Below are 25,323 nucleotides of genomic sequence, written 5' to 3'. Positions count from 1 at the left end.
CTGTGTGGATTATGGTCCACGCAATAATGCTTATTGCGCCAAATGATGGCAAATTAAATTATATCGTGCATTAGGACACACAAAACGACGTCGTTTCCCGTTTTTGCTGTTAACTTCTAAAAAAAATTAAAAAAAATTTCTTATTCCGTATGTATAGAATTGTATAGTAAAATACACCTAAATTTCTAATATAATACACATAAACCTAAAAAAAAAAAAAATTGTAACAGAATTGGACAGACGGAATAGTGTCTGTCGCGTCAACTCCTCACCAACTTATAAAAACGTCGTCGTTTTGGGCCAGGGCACATTGTGCACCCTATAATGATCAGATCAACAAATTTATGTGGGCCTGAAATGTATTGGGCTCCTTATATGGCAAAAATGGCTTGCAGGTTATTATAGGCCGGATCAGGTAAGCCTAAAATAATATGACCCAATTACAAGTAGAATTCATAGCTGGAGCACTTAGTAGCATTTAGTATAGTTTAAGCATACTGATGTGATGTATGACTTTATTAGCAGATCATGAGAATGGCCATGGCCATGGCCATGCTATACATACAAATCATCCTTTTTGATGGACTGATGGCCCATCTCTATCATTCATCCTTTTTAATGCTCCAACTGTATCCCAACAAGGAGATATGTCAGTTCAACCAGGATTCCAAATTAAAGGTGACAATTTATTACAGAAATTAAAGTTTTAAATTAAGGGTCTATTGATGTTCTTGTGATTTAATTTGCTTATATTGTTTTAGACTAATGCACCACTTGAATTCAGGAATTATGGGCCAATAATAGGAATTGAATTCACTATTACATTTAAGTTCATCATCTGCGTTTTATTCAATAAATTCGGGATGTTTAATTTAAAGGTATATATTTTTCATGAAAAAAGAATTAAAATCAAATTTGAGAGGTAATTAATGATGTAGTGATATATAGTGGGAGGGCATGATGGCAAAGAAAGCAAAGCACAATTAAGGATGGGATATATATATATATATATATATATATATATATATATATAGTTTGTAAGTAGGATCATGCACCGCATGTGCAACCCTATCCTCACAAGACAAACAGGCAGGCATACAGATAGATAGACAGACAGACAATATTGTGAAGCCATTCAATTCCATGATTATTCACTCATGCCATGCCCATGAAACTATGAATATGCATGTCCCTGCCTCTTTCACTCTTTGCTTACTCAACAATGCCCCCTCTCTATGCCCAAAACGGGTGATCGAGTGGACAGAACATGATTCTCGTACTTGAAGGTTACAAGCTCGATTCTTGTCAATATCTTATGTGTATTTTGTAAGTTATTATACAAAAATGATCAGATGTTTTACTCAATACACATTCTCTGATAATGATTACGAGTATTCTGTGTTACTTAAAAAAGAATGCCTTTCCTACTACTCAACTTTTCTTTTCCAATTTTTCATTAAAAAAAAAAAAACTTGGGTCACCAATTGTGTGCTCTAAATTAAAGCATTTTATCTAATCATGTATAATTGGACACTTAGGACAAGTTGCATTAATAATGGAATTCCATTGCACAATTAATTATTAATATATAAATTGTTGGTCGACATAAATATTGTAATATCGAGAATGACAATGATATATATTATTGTACTATTGATGTAGATTCAAGAACATATACACTGTTTCCATTTTGACTTTCAGTTGATGCTGGAAGTGTGTGTATATATATATATATTGCTTTGTCCAAACGTAGTTTCTTGAAATGACATTACACTAATTTAATTACCAAATTATTATTGTATCGTATGTCGTATGCCACCTTAATCTCTGTCGGTCTAAGGGGTTCGCTAACCAAAACGATGTGGACCCAGAAAGCAAACGATCATTCGAGTCGTCAAAGTTGAAGTCACTAGACCACACGTTTTAGGACTATTCATATCAACTATCAAGAAAAATATAGGGTTTATTTAATACATTCTGTTTCTTTCTTTCTTTCTTCTTTTTTCTTTTCACATAATTTTTTTAAAAGAATAATAGAAAAAACGCATTTATTATCAGTATATATGTTTCGTATTATATTTCAAATGAAAAATATGAAATTGTTTTGAAATTTGATTATCTTTTTCATTTGGAATTATAGATATATAAGGAGTAATGCTAAATACCCCTCCTATTTTTTCCCTCCAATTCATCCTCATGATGTGTTATTAGATAATTAGTTACTAATTTTTTTAAAAAAAATAATATTAGTGGTGGGTTAACAAATTCATGGCACCCAATGAGTGAAAGCCACATCACGACAAAAATCTAGGAGAATAAATTCATGAGAGGTAAGAACTAAGAAGCATTTTCTAATATATAAGTGAGTGAAAGTTTATATATAAATAAGAATAGTGGTTATAGATGAAATTAATAGTAAAAAAGTTATTTTTTAAAACCTTGTTAAATTAAAAAATAAAAATAGAAAAAACAGTTTTCTAAATAAAAAAAAATTAAAATAATGCCAAAAACACATTTTTTGTTTTCCATTTTATGTTTTTCTAGAAATATAAAAGTTTTTTATATCATGAAACTAAACACACCCATAACATTTTATATAACTCATTTCGTCTCATTTTATATGTCCTACCTATTATCATTGATCAAATCAACTCTTTATTTATTTTTTTATTTATTTTTAAATTTAATTTTTTATATTTAATAATACTTTTAGTGTAGTTTCTAAATATATAAATTTTGTATAATATATTAAATTTAATATTATAAAAAATTAATCAATCATGCCTTGTTAACTGAATCAAATACATACAAAGAGATGGAGGAAGTATATAATTAGTTATTCTTAATTAGCTTATCTATGAACTAGCTAACAATATGTTTTAGTACTGGCTACTTTTTTTTTTATTTTTTTTTATTTTTTTATTTTTTAAAGAAATGAGAAAACACCTAGTTGCTCAACTAGAAGTCTGCAATTCAAAACAACATGAGCCATAAGAAGTACTCCAATTATCGTCTTTGATGAATGATGACGCTATAAAGGAGTCCCAAGAGTATAGTACACATAGATCGATCTCCTGATCATACCGAATAAAGGAAGTTGTTACATAATAATTTGTTATTTTCATCTCTTTTTAATTTAATTGAGTTGGAGAAACTAAACTTCAAAGTTAATTACACATACATGATATATAGACACAATTAAACTGCACTAAATACATATAACTAAGACAATTCTAGGTTGCCTAATGCCTAGGATTTCCAATAAAGAAAAACACCAAAGTTGTTTTACATATGAAAGTCCTAGAAACGTCAATGCAAGTTGATGTGTGTGTCTTTGGGCTCTGAATTCCCATCTCCCAAAAAGAAGAAAAGCTGCTGTTTTAGACACTTCTGGAGTTCCTTTTCCTATGCAAGAACATTGTCATATAATTGACAATATAATTCTATATAGGGAAAATTCATTAGTGCATGCATCTTATCAAATCCAAATTTGAAAAAATTAAATTAAATCACATGCTAACAAAGAAAAGTCACCACACAAAATCACATTCCTATACCACAATCTAGAACTCAAATATTGTCAAAAATAATATCTAATAATAAGATATGCAATTTTACTGTTAATTCAGTTTTTACTTTCAATACCATAATCTGAAACTCAAATATCGTTGAAAATAATATAAATAATAGTTGTGCAGTCTCACTACAGTGTTACTTCAGTTTGGACTTTCACGTGTTATATGATAAATAAACTAGCACAGATAATCACATTTGAATACCATAATCTGGAACTCGAATGTCATCGAGATAATATACGTAAAAATAGACATACAGTCTGACTGTTAATTCAGTTTGGACTTTTACATTATCTTATAAAGACACTATGTCCATGTGCAGATGTTATTTAATCATCATCATATGCTCTATCATCTCCAAAACTTAGCAATCCAATCTCTTCTTCAATCAGCTTATTACTATCATTCAACAAGTCTTCCCAAAACCCTTCATCATCAGGCCCCTTACCCCCTCCTCCTCCACCACCACATTCTTGATTCAAGTTCATCATCATATTACCAGAACTCCCTGGTTCTTCCATGGACATTGCAAGCTCTTCCAACTCCAAGCTACCATACCCAGAAACACCTCCAAAACCTTGAAGATCATTATGAGCAGTAGTCAAATTGCTGGGGCCTTGATCAATAGGCCTCCTCCTCTTGTTACTGATGGCTTCTGCAAGCTCTTTCCTCCTCTCCCTTTGCTGCATTATCTGGTGCATGAAGTCTGGGTTCTTCATCGCCTTCGCCAAGAAACTCATCATCTGCTGCTGCTTAACTTCTGTTCCTTTGATCTTTTGCTCCATGGCTTTCAGGCAGGCTTTGGTGGTCTGCTGGTTTTGTCTGAGCTTCACTAATTCCATCATAAGAACTTCCTTGTCGCGTTTCAATCGATCAACTTCGCCCTCGAATCCAAATCTTCCCACCTCAACACAACACTCTAAGCCGCCTCCTTGCCCAGAAGCTTGCAATTGGGTCTGTGGAGGTGTCTTCCTCCTCCTAATGGTTCTCAGTAAGTGCCTTTGCCCTCTCAAGAATCCTTCATTCGCAAACTCCCATTTGTCTGGATTAACCTTCCTGAATCCCTGCATATATAATAGATTCGCTTGTTTTCAATTCTTGAACTAATTAAACAAGAATTCTATCTAATCCAACTATAATGTTTCTGTCATGGTCGTATCGGCATGGAAACAAAGACAGACATTATGTTCATTGATATATAGTATTATAGGTAACCTATATTAGGAAACATTGCATCTGTAAAATTGACATATATATATATCATTCACTCATAAGATATCCACAACTTTGCATCATTACATAAGATCGATATTCAAAAATATAACTGTTTTTTTTTTTTTTTCATAGCCGCTGGTTAGATTAAAGCTTAGGATAAAATTTTGAGAAACATGTCTTGAGCAATTAGCATCAAATAATGAAACCATTGAACAATTAAGATGTCTACAACTAGAAAAGTATACCCAATTCAAATTAAAATCTATTGTCCCAAAAGACAGGTCGATTGGGTGCATGGAATGTGATTTTTGTATATAAAAATCACGAGTGCGATACTTATCAATATTGTTGTAATCGAACCATTGCAATGGTGCAATTACCCTCATAACCTAAAAAAAAAATCAACTAGATTATCTAGTAAATTCTTGAGCATTATCAATAATGTATATTAGGGACAAACAAATCTAGACCTACAAATTAAATACATAGAATTAACTAGACTAGCATCAAATAATGAAGTCATTGAGCAATTAAGATGTCTACAACTAGAAAAAGTATAACCAGTATCTAATCTATTGTCCGGAAAAGAGTAGTCGGGGTAGAGCATAATTTTTGTATTTAAATATCAGAATTTAATTTTTGCCTATACACTATGACACTATTGGATAGTAATAGTGAATTTCCCTTCAAAAAAGTGTACTAGTATAGATTATCTAGTCTCAGAAAATCTAGTAACTTCTTGAGCATTATCAATGTATGTTAGGGACAAACAGATCTAGAGCCACAAATCCATAGAATTAGCTAGACTAGATTCTTCATTCATGTCTGAAAATTAAAGTTATTACACTTTGTGTGTGTCTGTGTGTGTGTATATGTATATATAACACTACATATTTGTGTGGTTGAATTGAGATCAAGAAAAGCTTACATAAGTGTTGAGCTGGCGTACAAAGCTGGAGAAATTGTTGTGTTTGAAGTACCTAGGAAGGAGATTGGTGGCGAAGTTCCTGGGATCCCAAACGATGAAGCTGTTGTTGCCTCCACTCCAAGAAATGATGTCGTTGGTTGTCGGATCCTCCACGAGGTCATAAGTTTTTGTGAGGAATGGTGGAGGGCCAGTGTCATGAAGCCCCTCCAAGGGCTGAGGAACACTACTGTCATGGTTATGGTTATCCTCGGACATGTCGAAACAATCCTCGTTGACAGACAAAGAAGAACTACTCCACCCCATCATCTCTTCTTTCACCCTGCTGCCAAATGGATCCATGGCTAGCTTCAAATTCTTGGATTTTAATTTCTTTAACTCACAGGAACAAGAAAAAGGGAATCTTTTGCTAGCTTGTCCCAGTGGGCTGGAGAAAACTTTAATTTGCTGGGGATTTTGGCTGAAAGGGTATTGGTTTCTGGGATTTTCTTGAAATGGGGATAGATCAAGCTAGACAAGATTGGGATTAGTGAGGATGACTATATATCATCAAGATTTAATCAGATGAACAACAGTACAAATGAGTGAGAGAGAGAGATAGAGACAAGATCAGTCATTTTCCTAACTAGCTTTCAAGAATGGATGAGTCCAAGAGAGTTGAAATTTGAGCAGTGTATGAATCATAGGGTTTTGGGCATGGGGGAGATGAGACAAGATGAAAGCTTTGGGAATATGCTGCAATGGAGGATAGAGAGAGAGAGAGAGAGAGAGAGTTTACTTAAAATAGGTAGGTAGTGAGAGAGAATAAGCATTAGTTTATGAATTGTGTATGGTAGAGCAGTTGCCATGGTGCTTGAGATATTTTCAGCCCCCACATTCCTCTCCCTTTTGCTCTCACAATTCACTTTAACCTACTTTTGCAAAATCTATCTACACTTGTCCTTAGATCTCTCTCTCAGATTAGTCCTCACGTATTAATAAATCTTTAATTGTATGGTCCATTTTATTTGTCACCATTAGGTAAAGTGACATCTCTTTATGAGTTAATTAATCCCATTTTTAATTTTCAGAATCCACAGTTTTATCACACAGGCACATTCAAAGTATAGCAACTATTGCTACATAAGTATGGATAGATAAAAAAAAAAAATATTACATTTATAAAATTTATCATGCATTCGAAACATAAAATATTACACAAATTTATAATTTAATGTTTCACATAGTTATTTGAACTTGATATGAGTGCTTTTAGTTTGATTTATGCCCCCTTTTTTTTTTTTTGTTTGGGGGGTGGGTGGGATGGGAAAATATGCATATTATATCATTTTCTTAAATTACTTTCAGAGTGGAATTAAATTCCAGAAAATTCTGGAATTGGAAATGGCCAAATGGGGAAGTATATTTAAGTGGAACCCACTGAAATGAAGAGTCTTTTTTTTTTAATATAAAATATTTTCCAGTTATTAAATGTTTTTCCTTTGATAGTTCGGTTTATACTAAAACTTGAATGGACCACAAGCTGAGGATTTTATTGACAATGAAAATTTTGGTCACATTCTTTTAATCAAGAAATTTTTATATTTCTAGATTTTTATATTTTTTTTTTTTTAAAGATAGGTAGGAACTAGGAAGGAACCATTTTTCCAATCTCACCTAAATACCTAATAGTCTTGTGAATAGAATGTTACGTTCTCGTGAAATTAGTAATAACTCAATTTAGATTAATCAAATCTTAATTTAAATAATTCAATAACTTGGGAGGCTGTTAGTAAGCGGACGGTTAATACATACAATTGTTGAGTAAAACTTTGTGACATGATTGGTTTAATATTTCAAGTTCGACTTATATTGACCTTCTCGATTTGAGTCAATAATCAACTGTAGACAACCTAAATTGATTTACCTTCTTGTAGCCCTTTGTTGATTATAATCATAAGATGATGTTCACCAAAAGTACATTTTTGAATAGTAGGTATAAGCTTTTCTATCAATCAAAGGAAAATATCTTGGCTTGCCCAAGGGCATGGAAAATATCTTGGTAATTAAACAATATAATAATCCTTAATCAAGCTAAAGCTAGAATGGGAAAATGCATGCATTATAAATAAATTAAATGACATTCATATAGTTGGGGTCCACTTTCTTGACAGGAATGGAGCCATATCATCTGCATCTTGTCTCAATATATAATAGTGTATTTACATCAAACAAATTCCTATGTTATGAAATTAGTTCATGTGTGACAATTTCTTTGGGAACGTGTGTTCATGTATGATTGGAATATTGGACAACTAAATAAATTAAATAATGTCAAAGGTTAAAATAAACTTAATGAATATGATAAGGTTGGTTTGAAACTCAAAATTTTACTAAAAATCAACCAATTTTTATTTGAGAAATTTGTCCCTTTTTTTTTTTTTTTGTGGATAAATGTAAATAATTTGTTCCAACTAAAGAAACATGTACATCTGACTCTAGGACATACCCTAGTAAGTGAACAAGAAAAAAAAAATGTAATTTAACCATAAAAGGGGTTACGGCCCTAAGGCACAACCACTAGACGAGACGTCATTTTTTGTCCAGTCTTGATATGATTCCATACAATGTAACTAAGCGCCTTATATTAAGAAGCAAAGCACAAAAATTAAAGAAATTTTTTTTTCATTAGTTAAGTTTAATTATCATAATAAGTCGACTTGAAAATGAAAACTTTTATTGAAAATCAACTAATCTTTACCTGAGAAATTTATGTGACGTTGATGGGATACAAGTGCTTTAATTAGTTAATTATATGAGGAGGCAAATCACAAAAATTAAAGAAAAATAATATATGCAATAAAGAAAGCATAATTGGTCAAGCCATGTGCTCCAAAATTTGTTTGACCATAAATATGAGAAAGAGAAGGATCTCGTGTATTAAGCATAGATCAATTATAGGCTCCTTAGCTTTCAAATCATCACCAAATCACAACGATAAATCAAGAAATTCAATATAGTTCAAGAACTCGCGAGATGTATCGATTAATTATAACTCACCAATTAACTAATATATATTTATAAAAGGGACCCACAATTTGTTAATGTCCTTTGAGTTTAGGATAATTACAATGTACTATTTCTTTTGTAATCAAATTTGACCATATAATCATCTTTCATCACTTCATGTTTGTGAGAAAAAGCCAAAAATAGAAATTTTTGGATATCAGATTATTATTAGGTAGGAAGGTAGCCATGAATAAGCCATACATGAAGCTGACATGGCAATCTAGAAGTGGGAGTTAAACTCCCCTTATGTGCTTTAATTTTTATTTTATTTTTTGAAAAGATGTGTGCTTTAATTTTTCAATACAAGAAAAAGAAAAATTAGTAAGTATATAAATTAAAATAAACTTAGTCCTTTTTAAGAATAGTATTCAAGTGATTATATATATATATATATATATATATATATATATATATATATATATATTACAAACACTACCCAATAAAATAGACCATAATATCTATCTCAAGCTTTAATTAAAGACCCATTATCACTCATGCCAAAAGAATGGTGAATGAGATAAATCATAAGATATGTCTAAAATTTGTTAGTGTAATTAAATACACTATTAACTTGTATATTACACTTTCTCTTCTACACCTACAAATTTTATCCAATTTTATCCTTCTATTTTCTATTCTCCCTAAGTTATTTATATTTCTATAATTGTAAATTATTTGATTGTATTAGGTGTAGTCATACTCTCTAAGCCAAGACAAATTATCAGAAAAATAATTAGAAAATAACAACGTTACGCCAAAACGTGTAACCCACTATAAGGTGACACGTTAACCTATTGAAACAAAAGCTGCCAGTGTTAAGAAATTTGCTCAGAATAATACGGAGTATTAAAAACTCTAAAATACAGTATTTTAATGCATCTTTATGCAACAAGAAGTCAACAACCTCTAGTGTAGTCTCTATATAATTTCTTTATTATCATATTATAAAGTTATATAAAAGTTTCTAGCTTTTTTTTTTTTCATTTTTGAAATGTTATAAAGTCATACATAAAACCAACTCAACATCTCATATTCCAACACCGTTATTACTATTATAAAGTGAATATGGTATTGTACAAACAGAAGCAAAAGACACAGAACAGTCACCCATACAACAAGGGTGGGATTATTATGATATTATCACAATAACAGATTTACCAGATCGGATAGTCTAAGATTTCTGGGTTGTATAATAGGTAGAATGTTAAATTAAAGCTGCAGCAGCTATGGAGTTTACTTAAGCAGCAGCATTAACTGCATGGCCAGTACCATCATTCTTCTGCACAAATGTTTCAATGTATTCTTTCCTGTGAAAAAAAGATCACTTCTTCAATATCTAAGTAAAACGCGTCTCTGTGTTTAAACATGTTCTGAAACGGGTACTAGCAGCAGCAACGGGGTAATGCTGGGAGAGGGATGATGAGGTGAGTTCAGAAAGGCAAACGTACCTTGCAGGGAGATGGTCATGTGGACGGTTGAATGGGGTCCAGACTGGGTCACCGACAAAGAGCCTCATTGCCTACAAAAGAAGAGCGGTTTTTTAAAATGTTGCAGAATATGAATCCAAGATTGCATGATGCGGGGGTAATGCCAGCCAAAATGGTTAAAGATACAAACTTGCAACTACAAGATCACGAGTTCAAATCCCAGCCTTTTTTTTTTTTTTTTTGAAAGGCCCAGCCTTCTTGATTTGAACCAGTCAGCTATGAACAACCTAGGCCGGGGGTCACAAGGCGGGGTCTACTTAGTGCACACCCTCAGATAGTGGCTGCAGGTTACCCTCGTCACCCCAAAAAGATTGGGGTGATGTAGTCTTTGGGGCGGGGATTGTTCCTTTGGATAATAGTATGTGCTTCAAACGACCAATGAAATATGTAGTTATGTCCCTTTTGGAGTATTGGATACTAACAATCAAGTCACATTATACACAACATCTAACAAATTATCAATGAACTAATATTGAATGTACACAATATAGTTTGAACTAAATGCTTATTAGATAACCTTAATGTAGTTGTCTGAATCAAGGGTAAAACGGTGATAAATTCCAGCAGGCAGAACAATCATTGCCCCTTTCTTCACCCAGATGCGGATCCATTCCTCATTCTTGTCACGCACATCAAAATAGCCTGCCATTGAAAGGATAAACGCCTTAGCAACTATAACATATCCGGTGAATTAGAACTATTAATTAAATAACTCACAACCTACCACTCCCAGCAACACAGTAGCGGATTTCCTCATCTGTGTGCAGATGCTCTTCAAAGAAGCTCTTGATCTTCTCTTCATAATTCGGCAACTTCTCAGGGCAAACCTCGCAGAAGTCCTGAAGAAGAATACTATGGATTATCAACATGCGGGAGGTTAAACAAGAAAAGGGAAAAATTCTACCAGAATAACAACATTTCCACCTTTCTTACTCGCACATACCATGTATGAATATCCTCGGGATTCACGGATTTTCTTCAACTCCTCATCTGTTTCATATTTGTCAGCATCCAACCTCCAGCTGAGCACTCCAAGCTCTAAGAATTACAAATACAGTAATTTATTATCATTTTAAAAGTGAAAAATAAGGCATGTGCACCTAACAGGGAATTACTGTTAAGAGAACAAGAAGATCATAAAAACTCATTGTAAAGGTGGAATCTTTTGCATAATTTCATAGTTCTTCCAAACACATGATAGAGGGAGAGATGTGAAGGAACCAAAAATCAAACAAATGCAGTTCTGCTGTTCCCATATAGAAAACTATCAAGACATACCAGCAAGTTTGTCAAGGGAGACAAACTGCTTTGGCTCACGGTGATGGGGAAGCCTCTGATCTTCATTGCTATCATCCATATACCATGCCTGAATAATTTCCTCCCTGCTATCCTGCACGAAAACAGATATTGGAAAAAATAGAAACTACATTTTCTTCACATTCTATTTCTGGGCTAAAACTTTCTAAAGCTGGAAAAGTATTCCAGAAGGTAATTTGCATAGGAGGAAAGCAAGCTATACATAGTGCTTGATGGAAGAGCCATCCATCATATAAAATCCCACTCAAAATTGAAATAGCAGATCGGTTCTGTTCAAAACATAATTCTGGGACTCTGGGAGATGTAGGGTTGAGGAGGCAAATCAAAATAGTCATATTTTATAGAGAAAAATAGCAAACTTGGAAGGTACGTTGTATTCCCAACTAATGTTCGAACAAGCCTGCTACTAGAACAGTCACTAAAATGACACGGTTTTCTCTTACATAGATGTTTCAATGAGATGCTCTTAATTTGAGTTGACAGGTGTTCCATTTGAAAAAAAAAAAAAAAAAAAAAAAAAAAAGAAGAAGAAGAAGAAGAAGAAGAAGAAGATATCACTGGCAATAGAAAACACATTTTTCTACAATTCTCAATAACTCTAACCTGTTTCTTTTTCACCTAGAATTCACTACCATTGCATATCATTTCAAGATAATCCCACATGGAATATCTTCTTAAATTTTCCAGAAACACCCACATTGTTTCTAACAAATCATATTAAGCCTATTATGATTACTGGAATTACATTCTAAAACTACTGACAAACAGAAAATGTTCTTAGTGCACATCATATATCCTTGAGTTTCAACTTTCAAGCCACCAGTCAGGAAATAACCATAATCAATATAAATATTAAAAATAAAATAATAAAAATAAATAAAAAAGCAAAAATCATTTGGTAGCTGCTATAAAAATCCAATCTTTAGAAATTAAGAATGTGCAGATAACTAGGGAAAACTCAATTTAACCCCACAAACAAAACCAATATTCTAAAACGCGAAGGAATCAACCAAACAAATACTGAATTCTACTGATACTTCCACCTTTCCCAATCATCAACAACACCCAAAACCCAAAAGGAATTCGAAATTGGAACAACAAAAAGCCCTGCCTTTGTACAAGAACACAGAACTACCCAAAAATCAAGCTACCAAACCTTAAAAAAACCGAAACAAAAACAAACAAACAAAAAAAAAAAACAAAACAAAAACAAAAACAAAAAACAAAGAAAAAAACGAATTCCAACGACAGATTTCCACAAAATCACGTAATCTACTCAAAAAGAAACAAGGTTTAATTGAAATCTCAAGAAAAGTGAATTACATACCTTCTCAATTGAGCCCATTTTTTCACGGCTTAGAATTCTCCCCGCAAAAAGATGTATGAAAAGTGTTTCTGTATGTTTCGGATAGAGCCCCCCTTAAATATGCTGCGTCAGGTTCTAATGCCCGTTTTATAGTCAAAATGGTGGCATATGCTTGAAAGTACTAATTTGACCCCAAACTGGATGTCCAGGTTAACTGAATTGGAAGGGGGTATTGGCTTGGTAGGAAGGGCTTTTACGTCTTTAGAAAATTCAAAATTCTCTAGAGGTATCATCACTGGTGACGTAATCATTGACAAAATTGCCACTATCCCCGCACAAGAATGACAATTCATGTGATGTACATGTCGGGATAAAATTGGGAATTGACAAAATTATAATGCCAACTAAGTCTTGTTTAGCAGTTGTTAATTGTTATACCATGGACTAGAGTCCACCTTGCAAGTTAGACCCGAATTTAAAATACACAATTTACATACTGATGTGGATAATTGTCTGAGTGTATACTGTACCATATGTACAGAGCAAGTAAGAGAATCTTAAAATAATAACAAAGGGAAGAAGTCATAAATGTAGCTCAAGAAGGCCTTTTGTTCATGAGTGTTCTTGTATGTTGTCTAGTACATATTCTAGAGAGAAGGGAGAGAGTTCTCATTGAGGGAGAGGGAGTGTAGGAAGGAGAGGGGAGGAACCCATAAAATGGAGGGCCAAGGCCACTTTTATATGCCCAAGCGTAGGTTGGTTTGCTTTGACCCGTGGACCAGGAACTGAACCGTTTGACCCCGACCCAAACAGAAATACGGAGCGTACGGGAAGCCTGAACCCGAAGTATATTCCCCATCACATACCGAATGAACATTCAGTATAATTTGCCATTGTTCAACTTGTGGTATGAATTGAGAGTGATTTGGGTCTATTTTGGTAAATGGGCTATGGGCATAACTCTCCTATAATTTATAAACTATTACACAAGAGTCAGAGTTTACTTAAATCAATAAATTCTCATCTACATCATCCACTTTAAATTGCATCTAAAATAGCCAAGTTTGGTCCATTTCTTGAAATATATTTTTACAAAATCTCTATAAATTTTGAATTTTAGTTTCAACAAATAAATAATCATTAAACCCACGATAAAACCATGAAAATGGAGTAGTGAGAGAGCAATTACGGCTAGGGAAAGCAGTGTGAGACTAGTATACAATGTCCAGAATCCATCAAGACTGTAATACTTTTACATACATAATATGCCAATTTAATGAGTAATTATACTCTTTAAATGACATCAATTTGACAGTTTGGCTTAGTGTGCTTGAAGTGGCAGTCCCACCCTCTCAGTCAAGATCTTGATGTACTCCTTCCTGGCTGGATGATCTTCCTGTGGCCTGTTGTGTGCTGTCCACACAGGCTCTCCCACAAACAACCTCATCAACTGCATGCAAGTCACCGAACAACACTATCAGTTTAGCCTTTTAGTCGAGAAAGAACACATTATTGTGTCCTTCGATTCGGTACAAGAATAGACAGTCTTTTAGTTAAAAGAGAACACGTCCTGCATCTTCTACATACCTTGATGTAGTTATCAGTGTCAAGGGTGAACCTGTGGTAAATCCCAGCTGGTAGCACAATAAGATCACCAGCCTTGATCCAGATGCGAATCCAACGGTCACTCTTGTCCCGGACATCAAAATACCCACTCCCTTCCAAGCAGTAACGTATCTCCTCATCTGCATGGATGTGCTCAGTATAAAAATTCCTCAGCTTCTGCTCATAGTTCTCCACCTTCTCAGGACACAAGTCCAGCAAATCCTTCAAAGCAAACAAGAACACGAAGGAATAGTGGAACATTAGTAACTCTAGGACAGGACACTACTTATACTGGTATGAAAACTGCATATTAGGTTTCGTTAAAGAGGGAACGTCCTATTACAACTGCCTTAGAACAGAAAAAGACAGTGAAATTTTCATACAAATTAAATAATGAATTTCAAATTGAAATATCGAAATAACGCTTCAGCAGAAGGTAAGTAGAAGATAAAGTGGTCAATTTTTTGGCAACAATACATGACTGTATACAAAAAACTTGTATTTTTCTGCCAATAATGATGAACTCCAAGAAGATTTGGGGCCAGCAAAAAATCAATTAATAATCAGATGTTTGGATAGATTGTTATCTGTGTACCAGTGTAATCAATTAAGTTCAACTCATTTTCAAAAAAAAAAAAAATTAAGTTCAACTCTACTGGATGTAGTCCAAAGAAGAGCTTCTCAAATTGAGGAATATTTACTGGAATCTCAATCTATGACATTACTTTCTGCACACAAGCTATAACTTTTGAATTTCAATTGAATATCTCACTAAATGAGATTATTCAAGCTAATCCAAGCAAAAATATAGCAATATGTAAATGATAAAATAAAAATTTATATTGAAAAAGAAAAAGAATCCGAAGATGATAATCGATATAGGGTTAAATTACCATGTAGCTGTAGCCTCTAGTCTCTCGAATCTTCTTCAACTCATCGTCGTTCTCGTAAATCTGCGGATTCAAACGCCAGTAAAGAACTCCGATCTCCGCTAACTGCTGCGGCGGCACGTACACCGGAGGGTCCCGGTGGTGCGGCAGTCTCTGATCCTCTCCATTGTCATCCATGAACCACGCCTGAAATGTTAAAATTAACTCAAATTCGTAACGGAAAAAGTTCAAATTTTCACTGAAATTGATTAAACGTGCAAAGGTATTTTAGCGAGACTCGCCTCGATCGCCATGGGAGTTGACTGCGCGGATCTTCTCGCCTGGACGGTGGCCGGAAACGCTTGAATTACACTTTAAAGAGCGAGCGGGGGAAATGATAAATTCACCGGAGTGGTTGCCAATGCAGCCACGCGTACGGTCAATTTTTCGCGGGATTCTAGCGGCCGTGATTTGTTTAACCCTTTCCGACGACCGGCAAAAATATCCACAGTGGATAAACGATTGCCATAAAAATTACACCTCATTAGACAGGAAAATTTGCTTATTTATTGTTCCCAAATTATTTAAATAGAGTTTAGAACAAAATCATTACCATTCATTAAGTCCAATAAAAAACTATATATGACTAGAGATATTTTAATTATTTTGTCACAATAATATAGTTAATGATTTAAATATGAAACTTTGGCAATATTCAAATGACAAAATGTTAAGTTTGCTTAAGTTTAATTTTTTTATATTAAGGATTAAAAGTAGGAAACAATATATGTCGTGCACATATACCAATCATTTTTGTAATCATATATTAATAATATAATCAGAATTATACTATATAAACTTTTAAATTATACTTTTTTCACTTTTTATTTCTTGATGTAATTAATATTGACAGGATACCTTATTTTATGAATCCCAATAAAGATATCTACATAGAAATTTTGCGAGAGAAAGTAAAAAGTGAGAGTATATTTTAGGAATCTAAGTAATATTTTTCATATAATTGTTACTGGTTACCAAAAGATGATCGAATGAGTATAATATGATTTCTATACCAGAATGTCACGAGTGTGATTATTGTCAACACATTACCAATCAAATTATTTACACATAATTTTGTTGGTATAATTTAGTTTTTTAGTGTCATTTGCGGGACTATTACCCAATAACAATCTACTTAGTATATGTTAGTTTTCAAAATAATAGAAATGTCACATACTTTATGTGGCGAAATTTTCCATGCAGTCTCCCGAGATTTAGTGTAGTAGGTTCGTCACCTAACTTAAAAATTTAAATATGACCGAATGCGGGGATGTAGGAGTTTGAATCATACTAAAAACATGTATGAAAAAAAGGCTAAGGACACTGAAATGTCTGAATTGGACCTGTTGTTCTTACATGAAACGTAAGATGAGACAACTTGCAATTTACTTACAGGGTCTTGTGAACTTAATTAAGATTAGCCTAACGAAACCTGGATTACCTAAATTTAAAAAAAAAAAAAATGCAAATACGATGGATTGACTATTAGATAACATGGGGTAGAAAATTCATGGAAACTTACCACCACTAAATATCTTAACTGACCAAATGTACAGTATTCCGATTTCCCCGGGAAACATCGTACTTTCCATCAATGCTAAACCACCCTCAAACCGGAAGAAAATCTTGAAATCTCCATTTCCATTTCAGCTTAGCTTCTTCAATTCATTCCACAACAGAGAAGAAACAACCTTAATCTCTGCTACGTTGCATATATCACCCCCACCCAGCCATCCTCCAGGGGTTGATATATATATCTCGTCATACATACACACAAACAGTCGCGTAATTCGCATTTTCCACGCAGAAACAGAGAAAGACCTCAGAAAACATATCCCTAGTCTTGCGGCGGCGTTTCCAGCGACATTATTCAAGATGATGCCGGCGGGTTACGGCACCAAAGGGGGCTACGACATTGAGGCCGGCATGAATGGCGAGCTGTACCCCGGGATGATGGAGAACCCGCAGATGCGTTGGGCCTTCATTCGCAAGGTGTATATCATCGTCTTCATCCAGCTGTCCATCTGCACCGGCGTCTCCGTCACCATGTTCTTCACCCCCGCCGTCAAGACCTTCATGAGAACCACTGAGGGCTTGATCGCCCTCATTTGCTTAGTCGTTCTCACCTTCATTCGTGAGTGACATTTTCATATCTTTTTTCGTTTTGGCTGACGAGGGAAAACTGTTTGCAAATGATTACGGGGAGGTAAAATCAGTTTAGTTCGCATGAGTGATCGCACTCTTATCTCTTAAAAGTGATTCAGAATTCAAACCTTTTTTCATATGAAAAAATTAATCTAGTCAGCATTTTGTCCTTAATTAGGGCTGGTCGAGTGCAACCGATGATTAGTTGAGTATGGTACGGACCCCAATAGATTACTTCTGCAAATGTCAAACTTGTAACTTTGTGGTTACTTAAGTCACCAACCTGACCAGGATGGGTTGCCCCACATTTTCATATCTTCACCTTAGGGTTTTCTTGATCTCAATTGAAAATTTCAAGTCCTTCTTGGTCTTCTCATTTCTTGTTCAATTGCTTTACAAATTTGCATGGTTTTATCAATGGATTTTCATGGTTTTGTTCAAAGTTTTTAGCTTTGCTCCTGGTTTATTTCATCATCCAATTAAGCATTCTTCTTTTCTATTTTTTTTTTTTTCTGGATTGGCAGTTAGCTTGGTAATGGGATGTGTAAGCAACAAGCATCCGTGGAACTATCTTTTCCTGTTTCTCTTTACTGTGGCCATGGCTTGCATGATTGGAGTGATTTGTGTATACAAGAAAGGTAACAGATTTGCTTGAAATTGTCAATTTCCTGATGAATTTTTTACCTTGTTAATGTATATTATCATATCAATGTTCTATGACTTTTGGGTTTAACTTGCTTGAGATTCCAGGGAGAGTGGCTGAACATACAAAGATTAGTTGGATTTAGCTAGTTCCTATCTTCATTGTGATTTTCTTGATCTTTGAATGATGAGCCGCAGCCACTACTACTATTGGAAATTATGGAATTTCCCACCACCTGAAAGTAATCTTAAATTAAGTCGAAAGTAAAAAGTGGTCGGAAATAAGAATAAAGGTTTTTCTAGATACCAAAAGTGGTCGGAACATCCCTTTCAGGTGGTCGGAAATTCCATAATTTTCAGCAGTGTACTTGATGGTTTGCATTGGGTAAATCCCGTTTTGTGATCTTAGCTAGCGAACGATCACAAGGAGATAAATCAGTCTAGGTTGCGCATAGCTGACTGGCTCAAACCAAAAAGGTCAATAGGTCACTCCATGAAAGTCGAACCTGTAACCTTGTAATTACCAAGTCAACAACCTGACCAATTTGAATGGGATGTCACAATGAACTAATGACATGCGATTAACTAGTCTTCCTACAAAGATAGTATAATTTAGTTTCTTGAGCATTCAAGAGCATGGTTGAACTTGCAAAGCCGATGGATCTAGTGCCCATCTTCATTGTGTTTTTGTCATAGTTAATGAGCATAAGTCACTATTAAGCATTGAAGTAGCATAACAAGTATCATACACAGGACAATCCAATAACTCATTTTGATATATGCCAATGTTAGCACACATATATGTTGTTCTATGGAGTAAATCTGATTGCTCACAGGAATGTCTGTCATGATTGCTGCTGGTCTTACTGCACTTATATTCGTTGCGCTTACACTATACACATTCTGGGCGTCGAGCAGAGGCTCTGATTTCTCCTTCCTCGGTCCTTTCTTGATCTGTGCCCTCCTGATTCTCACGGTTTTTGGTTTTATGAGGGTATGCACGACACAATCCTAGTAGCTAGCTAGGTGTCTTTTGTTGTTTTTAATTTTTGTAGCTGTCACTTAACTGATATGTTTTCATGGATAGATGTTTATTCCTATGGGAAACACCGGGCAGCTGGTATACGGGTGCATTGGCGCCCTCATCTTTTCTGGTTTCATCATATATGACACTGACAACTTGATCAAGCGCTTCAGCTACGACGAATACATTGCAGCTGCAGCTTGCTTGTTCTCGGACATCATCAATCTTTTCATTGCCATTCTTAACATCTTGGAGGGTGCTGAGTGAGTGATCGGAAGCCTTGTTGATCGAGTTGCTGAAACAGCTAAGAATCTGATATGAACATGAAGAAACCTCTCTTTCTCTGTTCATCTTCTTCATACATTATTTTTCCACTAATTTTTTGTAAATTATAGATGTAAATTGTGATGGCTGATTCTGCTTTGTGTTGTCCTTTGTCAATGGATGTCACTGTTTAATTTCTTGAGCATTTCTGTGCTTCCATTAGTATTGCAGAATCAGTGAATTCTCAAGTAGGATGTAAATATGTAAACTTTTGACTGTGCTAACTGAATGGCATGTATTGTGTTTTACTCTATTACCTTAAAGTTGTGATCTTTATTTTAATATTTTGTTTAAAATATTCATTTTGTCACATGGCCACAAGGATGAGTGGAGCCCTAATCATCAACTTTTACTTTATTCTAATTACCCCAAGGCAAGGCAGCAATTCAAGAAGCAGGAACACAGGGATCTAGGAACAACAATACAACATGGTCAGTAAGTACTAAGTAGCCAGAAATTTATGGGGTTCCTGCTTTTTTGACTGCTGCAGTCCAACTTCTATCCACTGTATAATAAATTAATATATCACAACATAGAACAAGGAACAATAGAGACATGGATCACATGTTTCCCTTGCTTTGCTTATGTTTACCCTTCTTTTTTTTTTTTTTTTTTTTTTTTTTTTTTTCACTCCACTACCACTATTTCCGGTACCATTTAATTCAGTTTAGTAAATTCGATTCTTACTTCACAAAAGATTTGATTCAGAATTCTTTAACACTACCAATGTAAAACTGATTCAGGTGTCGTTTAAATTATACCTACAAAATTTGACTCTTATTCAATTAAAGACAATTCTTAACACTACCATTGTAAAACTAATCCAGGTGTCATTTAGATCAACCTACAAAATTTGACTTTTATTCGATTAAAGGCTTAATTCAAAAGTTCTTAACATAGTGTACATATACAAAATCTGGTCATCCAATCTTGTATTATGATAGTCCTACCAATTGTCTAAATATTAGGATCTTGTATTATGATAGGCCTATCAATTATCTAAATTACTAGGAGTTGTTTGGTCATATTCACCATTTTTTAATAATGAAGGAAATTTACCGTCACTATTCAAAAGTGTGTAAAAAGTAAACTTCTCCTTGTGATCTTAACCGACAAAAGATCACGATAAGATAAACAAATTTAAATTGTCCATAACTGAGTAACTCTGGAATTGGTTGTAAGGTTCACTTTAACATATCAAGAAACATCAGACACAAATAGAGTGTGAAAGAGGGATCCTTTTGGATAAACTTCATTTACTTTTTTTACAGAAGGAACACAAAAAGGAAAAGGCAGCTGAATAAGTAGAAAAGAAAGCCCCACCCAATTTCAAACTACAAGAGGTTAGTGCCTCAGTGGAAATACACAGATTATATAAATATATATGTTCTACTGGCATCAAATTAAGCATCATCTTCTTGCACCCTTTCAGCATCTAAGTCTACTGTTTCTTTCAGCTGCAAAAGTTAGCAGTCTTGAAACACCTTGGGTCCACACATCATACTCCCTTTGATCTCTGCACTCAAATTCGACCACTCCCCTCGACACCGTCTTCAAAGCAAAGTAGCGAAAGCTCTCCCCGCCCTCCACCAAGTGGCGCCCCGGCCACGCGGGGAGATCTGTCAACACTTCCAGCACCACATCTGCACATTTCAAAACAGAACAAAATATAAAGATGCCACCTTTTTCATCTTTTTCTCCCCCCCCCATTCAACTGCACATTGCTTTCTCAAATCCCCAGATGGGAAGCAAAGATCCAAACATGTAATTGTGTTCACATCATGAGAGAGAGAGAGAGAGAGAGAGAGAGAAAAAGCAACATTCTTGGTATGACACTCACTCTTTTTCTTTTTGGTTATGGTCCCAGCAACATGTCTGCTCTTCATCTTCAGTACCACCTGTAGATAAAAGAATCGTCAAAAGTTGCATCGTGAAAGCAAGATTCATATTTTTTTTGAACCGAGCGGGGTTTTGTGTCATTTTATGTCATGAATTTACAGCAAGAAGCTTCAAAGTTACTAACTTCTGCCACACTGTAAAATCAGCTATAAAGTGAAGACAGTTTATACAATAATTGGAAGGGAAAGCCTACCTGACCCAGTCTGTTAATATACACAGACACTATCTTCCAGTGAAGATCACCTGCAAGAAGTTATGCAAGAAACTTTAAACTACTAATACAAATACCCTCAAGGCCTCAACTTATAACGGAAAGACGATAAATTGAAGATGAAAATCGACTAATCAATCATATTACACTAGACTAAGAATATGATCTGATACCTTTTCGTGTGCGCTTTAATAGCTCAGCACCTCTGGCAAGCAATTCCCGGCTACAGATCCCAAGAAAGTTCTCTTCGGGAGCGAGCTCACCGCTAGAACTGCCATTGCTCCCATTGCTTCCACCGCCACCCACAAATCCTTTATCTACGGGGATTACTGCAGCAACATTCCACACTTCCTTCAGTGCTCTGGCCCTTAGCGTGGCCGCCCCTCGCAAAGCTACAATACATGTCACTCTATCAGAGAAAACCAAATAGCTCAAACAGGCTCTGATACCATGTTAGAATCTACCCCATTCTTTAATGAGAGAAAGAAAAGAGTTTATGAAAAGCCTTTTTCAAGCTCATCTCAGATTCAGGCTCTGATACCATGTTAGAATCTAAGATTGAGTCAATGTCACTCAATTGAACTATAATGCACATGGGCCAAATTATACTAAAAGACTGAATCCAATCAATTAGCTAGTCTAACAGCTTAAAACACTAAATGTTGAAATTTTATGTTGCAACATTGTACCAGTAGCCGCAGCTGCTGTGAGTGTCATGATGTCTCCCGCTGATCGAACATTTACAGCCGAACTAACGACTGATGTAAGTTGTTCGCGCTCAGCCCCCATTGACTCGGCAGCCTCGACGCACTGAGCCGCCACCAGGGTGGCGGCAGACGCTACAGCCATGTTAGTTTTCGCCGTTTGCTCATCCTTGCTGGCAGCAGATGATGCAGCGGCCGCTGCAGCCATTGCAGCCACAGCAGCCGCAACACCAGCAACTGAAACAGCAGCGTGTAGCTGTGCATTTTGCGCCCTCGACTCCTCCTTCTTCTTCTCCTTCCTGTCCTTGAACCACCGTCCAACCGTCTTGCTGCTGCTACTCACAGCCACAGCTGGCGTTGTCGCGCTGCTCCTGTACTGGTTGTTGATTTGCAGATTGTTTAATCTAGAATACTGGTACAGGAAACAAGAGTGTCGGTGGACATAGTAAATGTAATACCTTTGATCATATAATATGTCCTACATAAAGCTGTCATTTTTTTCATCCACATTTTTGTAAGATAAATATCAGAATTCATTGCAGGAAAATATGAAAATAGCCACAAATATATGATAGGACAGCATTAGTATTCAAATTGTTGGCTACCCCACTTCATAATTCCTATATGACAAACATTCAAGGGCACCCATACTTCATAAATTACCCCTACGCTAGACAACCAAGCCAAGGACAACACAGTAAACTCAAAACCCAGTGATGAAAATAATGATGGAGAATTGGAGATCAAATTTCAAGAAAATGGAACACTTACATAAACCTCAGTTACAAATCCAAATACCATTGTTCCAAGAAAAGGGTAACAAGAAAAATGGGATCTTGATTAACATGTGAATGAAATTTCAAATTTCCCAGGCTGTAGAATGAAGACAAGGCATCAGGAGACTAAGTACTCTTTCCCATTTTCCCCTCTCAAGCACCCTGTTGATTATTAAACAGCGACTCAGAAACCTAATCTGACAGGTTTTCCCCACTGACTTTCACTCTGCAAATGCAGACTCGTACTGTTCATACACCAAAAGGGGCAAACATACAAAACCAAACCCCTGGATACACATACAGTCATATACAAAATAACAAATGTTTAGGTACACAGAAATATATATATACATATGCATTCAGACCTTAGCGTCATCCATCTCTGATGGGGAAGCAGGTGTACTGTCAGTGAGAGGACCGCTGCTATGTGAGAGTCTCCCTGATGTACGTGGAGAAGCATCCTGCTGTTAAAAATAACAGAAGTACCCATTTTAAATTACAGAACGGTAAAAAATTTGCACACAAAAAAAACAAAACTTTATTACCCACATGATTCAAGAATCAAGATTAAATGGTGTTTGAAGAAAGAGATGAAACAGAGAGAATGATTGCATGTAGGATTCAAATTAAAATATGTGCACAGTACCAAGAAAAGCTGGAATAAACAATGGGAGTAACTAAGATCAATGAGAGAGACAGGAACCTAGAGAGCAAGATTCCTATGTGGGCAGGAAATTTTATAATGTTTTCTTGTTGGATTTCCCCAGAAAACATGAAGGCACTGTTTATTCCATATATACATGTCTCCAGAAGCTTTCATTTCAAGACAACATTTTTTAAATGGTTTGAGCACAAAAAGCTACGGTCTTTCTCAGCGATTCATGAAGAAAACAGACAGGGGAAAAAGACAGGGAAGAATAGAAGCAAAATGAGCTCAAATTCATGGAGAAAACAAGCCAGAAAAATCCAAGAACTACAATTTGAGAAGAAGTCATTCTACGGGTCACGTTGTTTTCAATCTTTCTCTCTCTCTCTCTTCCCCATCTATATATATATATATATACACTTACAGATTGAGACATAATGCGTTCCATGATAAGCTGAGAAGTGTCAGAGGAAGCGAAGGAAAAAGGGATGCCGGAAACCGCGGCAGCTTCCTCCAGCTCGCCGGCGATGTCCTCCAAAATGGTCCCGCCGCCGGCGGCCGGAGAAGGGGCGGCATTGGACGGTCCACCTGGGAAATTCTTGACCACGGCCTGGGAAGGTGCAATGGCTTTGGAGATTTCAACAGCGGAGAGACTCCATGACCGGGAAAGAAACTCCATGGGCTCTCTGGGAGTTTCCGGCGGCCGGAACAGCGGCTGAACCGAGTCCATCTTGTGAGGGAGAAGTCTGTGTGTGTTTGGGTTTGGAAGAGAATTTGATGCTTTATAGATCGATGAAGAGAGACAAAAATATGTCCTCCATTGTAGAGAGAGAGAGAGTCTGTCAGAGATTTATCCACAATTTTTTTTTATTGGATTCAATTCATTTTGTATGTATTGGTTCAATACTTGTGAGGACCCAAAGAGAAAGAAGGATGAAAGTGTCACACATTGATTACAAGGAAGCAATCATTTGTGTATTCATTTTTGTTCAATTAATAAAGATAGGAATACATACCCACACAATTTTCATGTTGTTCCACATACGCTTACTTTTACTTACTGTGCACAAAGAATCCTCTCATTTTGAGAGGTTGCTTCCACATTGCTGATGGTGAGACTCGATCCTGATAATTGTTCTCAAACATCACCTATGTGACCAACTGAGCTGTCCATGCATGTATTTTTATGTTATCCCGCAACACGAGTACCGATCATATTTGAGACCGTCATATTATACAAATAGGTACTTGTCAAATTTGTCAAATAATGTAATACTTTATTTGCTCAATATAAATAAAATAAAATACATATAAAAATATTTATGCAAATCAAAATTTCATTAATGTTATTTTTCTGACAACCCCAATTAAAACACGGCTCTTCAAAATGTATCACATAACTAAGATTAGTTAACTAATCAACAATTCCATGTACAACAAGTATATTAAACTCTTTCAAACATGTCTTCTAAAGATTATCGTACAATTGAACACGCAAGTATTTTTAATTTGTTTCTTATCTTTTTGTTTTTCTTAAAATAATTA

General features: G+C 35.3%; 5 protein-coding genes across 8 annotated transcripts; 1 reads left to right on the top strand and 4 right to left on the bottom strand.

Moving 5' to 3' along the window:
* Positions 1–1,012: 1,012 nt before the first annotated feature.
* On the bottom strand, positions 1,013–24,707 carry LOC109175894 (VAN3-binding protein-like). Of its 3 annotated transcripts, none has more exons than XR_002053325.1 (8): positions 24,203–24,707; positions 23,498–23,596; positions 22,342–22,768; positions 21,826–22,044; positions 21,635–21,684; positions 21,383–21,440; positions 20,917–21,185; positions 1,013–1,033 (listed from the first exon to the last, which is right to left on the bottom strand). XR_002053325.1 is itself a non-coding variant. In XM_019325267.1 (7 exons), the coding sequence occupies exons 1-7, from the start codon at positions 24,506–24,508 to the stop codon at positions 20,971–20,973; spliced, it is 1,374 nt and encodes a 457-aa protein (XP_019180812.1). In that variant the 5' UTR covers positions 24,509–24,707; the 3' UTR covers positions 20,763–20,970. The 3 variants fall into 3 exon arrangements, 1 of the variants encoding a protein (XP_019180812.1); XR_002053326.1 differs by lacking the exon at positions 1,013–1,033 and adding an exon at positions 9,138–9,154 and having other exon boundaries at positions 20,912–21,185; XM_019325267.1 differs by lacking the exon at positions 1,013–1,033 and having other exon boundaries at positions 20,763–21,185.
* Positions 3,716–6,675, bottom strand: LOC109175897 (heat stress transcription factor A-6b-like). Its single transcript, XM_019325271.1, has 2 exons — positions 5,719–6,675; positions 3,716–4,639 (listed from the first exon to the last, which is right to left on the bottom strand). The coding sequence occupies exons 1-2, from the start codon at positions 6,055–6,057 to the stop codon at positions 3,905–3,907; spliced, it is 1,074 nt and encodes a 357-aa protein (XP_019180816.1). The 5' UTR covers positions 6,058–6,675; the 3' UTR covers positions 3,716–3,904.
* Positions 9,772–13,007, bottom strand: LOC109175899 (1,2-dihydroxy-3-keto-5-methylthiopentene dioxygenase 2). Of its 2 annotated transcripts, XM_019325274.1 has the most exons (8): positions 12,895–13,007; positions 11,529–11,640; positions 11,194–11,288; positions 10,975–11,089; positions 10,768–10,892; positions 10,212–10,282; positions 9,988–10,070; positions 9,772–9,948 (listed from the first exon to the last, which is right to left on the bottom strand). In XM_019325274.1, exons 1-7 carry the CDS (start codon positions 12,910–12,912, stop codon positions 10,001–10,003), a joined length of 606 nt encoding a protein of 201 aa, XP_019180819.1. In that variant the 5' UTR covers positions 12,913–13,007; the 3' UTR covers positions 9,772–9,948; positions 9,988–10,000. The 2 variants fall into 2 exon arrangements, with proteins under 2 accessions (XP_019180819.1, XP_019180818.1); XM_019325273.1 differs by having other exon boundaries at positions 9,772–10,070.
* LOC109175900 (1,2-dihydroxy-3-keto-5-methylthiopentene dioxygenase 1-like) lies at positions 14,059–15,873 on the bottom strand. Its single transcript, XM_019325275.1, has 4 exons — positions 15,650–15,873; positions 15,372–15,554; positions 14,461–14,700; positions 14,059–14,323 (listed from the first exon to the last, which is right to left on the bottom strand). Exons 1-4 carry the CDS (start codon positions 15,659–15,661, stop codon positions 14,195–14,197), a joined length of 564 nt encoding a protein of 187 aa, XP_019180820.1. The 5' UTR covers positions 15,662–15,873; the 3' UTR covers positions 14,059–14,194.
* On the top strand, positions 17,048–19,790 carry LOC109175898 (BI1-like protein). The gene is made up of 4 exons (XM_019325272.1): positions 17,048–17,541; positions 18,077–18,190; positions 19,031–19,188; positions 19,282–19,790. The coding sequence occupies exons 1-4, from the start codon at positions 17,283–17,285 to the stop codon at positions 19,483–19,485; spliced, it is 735 nt and encodes a 244-aa protein (XP_019180817.1). The 5' UTR covers positions 17,048–17,282; the 3' UTR covers positions 19,486–19,790.
* Positions 24,708–25,323: the final 616 nt, after the last annotated feature.

Source organism: Ipomoea nil, unplaced genomic scaffold, assembly GCF_001879475.1.
Source record: "Ipomoea nil cultivar Tokyo-kokei standard unplaced genomic scaffold, Asagao_1.1 scaffold0688, whole genome shotgun sequence".
NCBI lineage: Eukaryota > Viridiplantae > Streptophyta > Magnoliopsida > Solanales > Convolvulaceae > Ipomoea > Ipomoea nil.
The sequence above is the reverse complement of the archived record's forward strand: the minus strand, read 5'-3'. Positions and strand labels throughout refer to the sequence as shown.

Bases quoted from the DNA above. Each gene is read 5' to 3' on its own strand.
- LOC109175899 (XM_019325273.1), bottom strand. The intron at 10,893-10,974 runs GTAGGTTGTGAG...TTTCAATGGCAG, and splicing joins CTACTGTGTTGCTGGGAGTG to GCTATTTTGATGTGCGTGAC. The intron at 10,283-10,767 runs GTTATCTAATAA...CTTCTTTTGTAG, and splicing joins ATTCAGACAACTACATTAAG to GCAATGAGGCTCTTTGTCGG.
- LOC109175894 (XM_019325267.1), bottom strand. From the start codon at position 24,508: ATGGACTCGGTTCAGCCGCTGTTCCGGCCGCCGGAAACTCCCAGAGAG. The intron at 23,597-24,202 runs GTAAGTGTATAT...TATTTTTAACAG, and splicing joins AACGCATTATGTCTCAATCT to CAGGATGCTTCTCCACGTAC. The intron at 22,045-22,341 runs GTACAATGTTGC...CATGTATTGTAG, and splicing joins CACAGCAGCTGCGGCTACTG to CTTTGCGAGGGGCGGCCACG.
- LOC109175897 (XM_019325271.1), bottom strand. From the start codon at position 6,057: ATGGATCCATTTGGCAGCAGGGTGAAAGAAGAGATGATGGGGTGGAGT. The intron at 4,640-5,718 runs GTAAGCTTTTCT...TTATATATGCAG, and splicing joins TACGCCAGCTCAACACTTAT to GGATTCAGGAAGGTTAATCC.
- LOC109175898 (XM_019325272.1), top strand. From the start codon at position 17,283: ATGATGCCGGCGGGTTACGGCACCAAAGGGGGCTACGACATTGAGGCC. The intron at 17,542-18,076 runs GTGAGTGACATT...CTGGATTGGCAG, and splicing joins AGTCGTTCTCACCTTCATTC to TTAGCTTGGTAATGGGATGT. The intron at 19,189-19,281 runs GTATGCACGACA...TTTCATGGATAG, and splicing joins CGGTTTTTGGTTTTATGAGG to ATGTTTATTCCTATGGGAAA.
- LOC109175900 (XM_019325275.1), bottom strand. The intron at 14,701-15,371 runs GTAATTTAACCC...TTTGCTTTGAAG, and splicing joins CTAGAGGCTACAGCTACATG to GATTTGCTGGACTTGTGTCC. The intron at 14,324-14,460 runs GTATGTAGAAGA...ACTTGCATGCAG, and splicing joins ACACTGATAACTACATCAAG to TTGATGAGGTTGTTTGTGGG.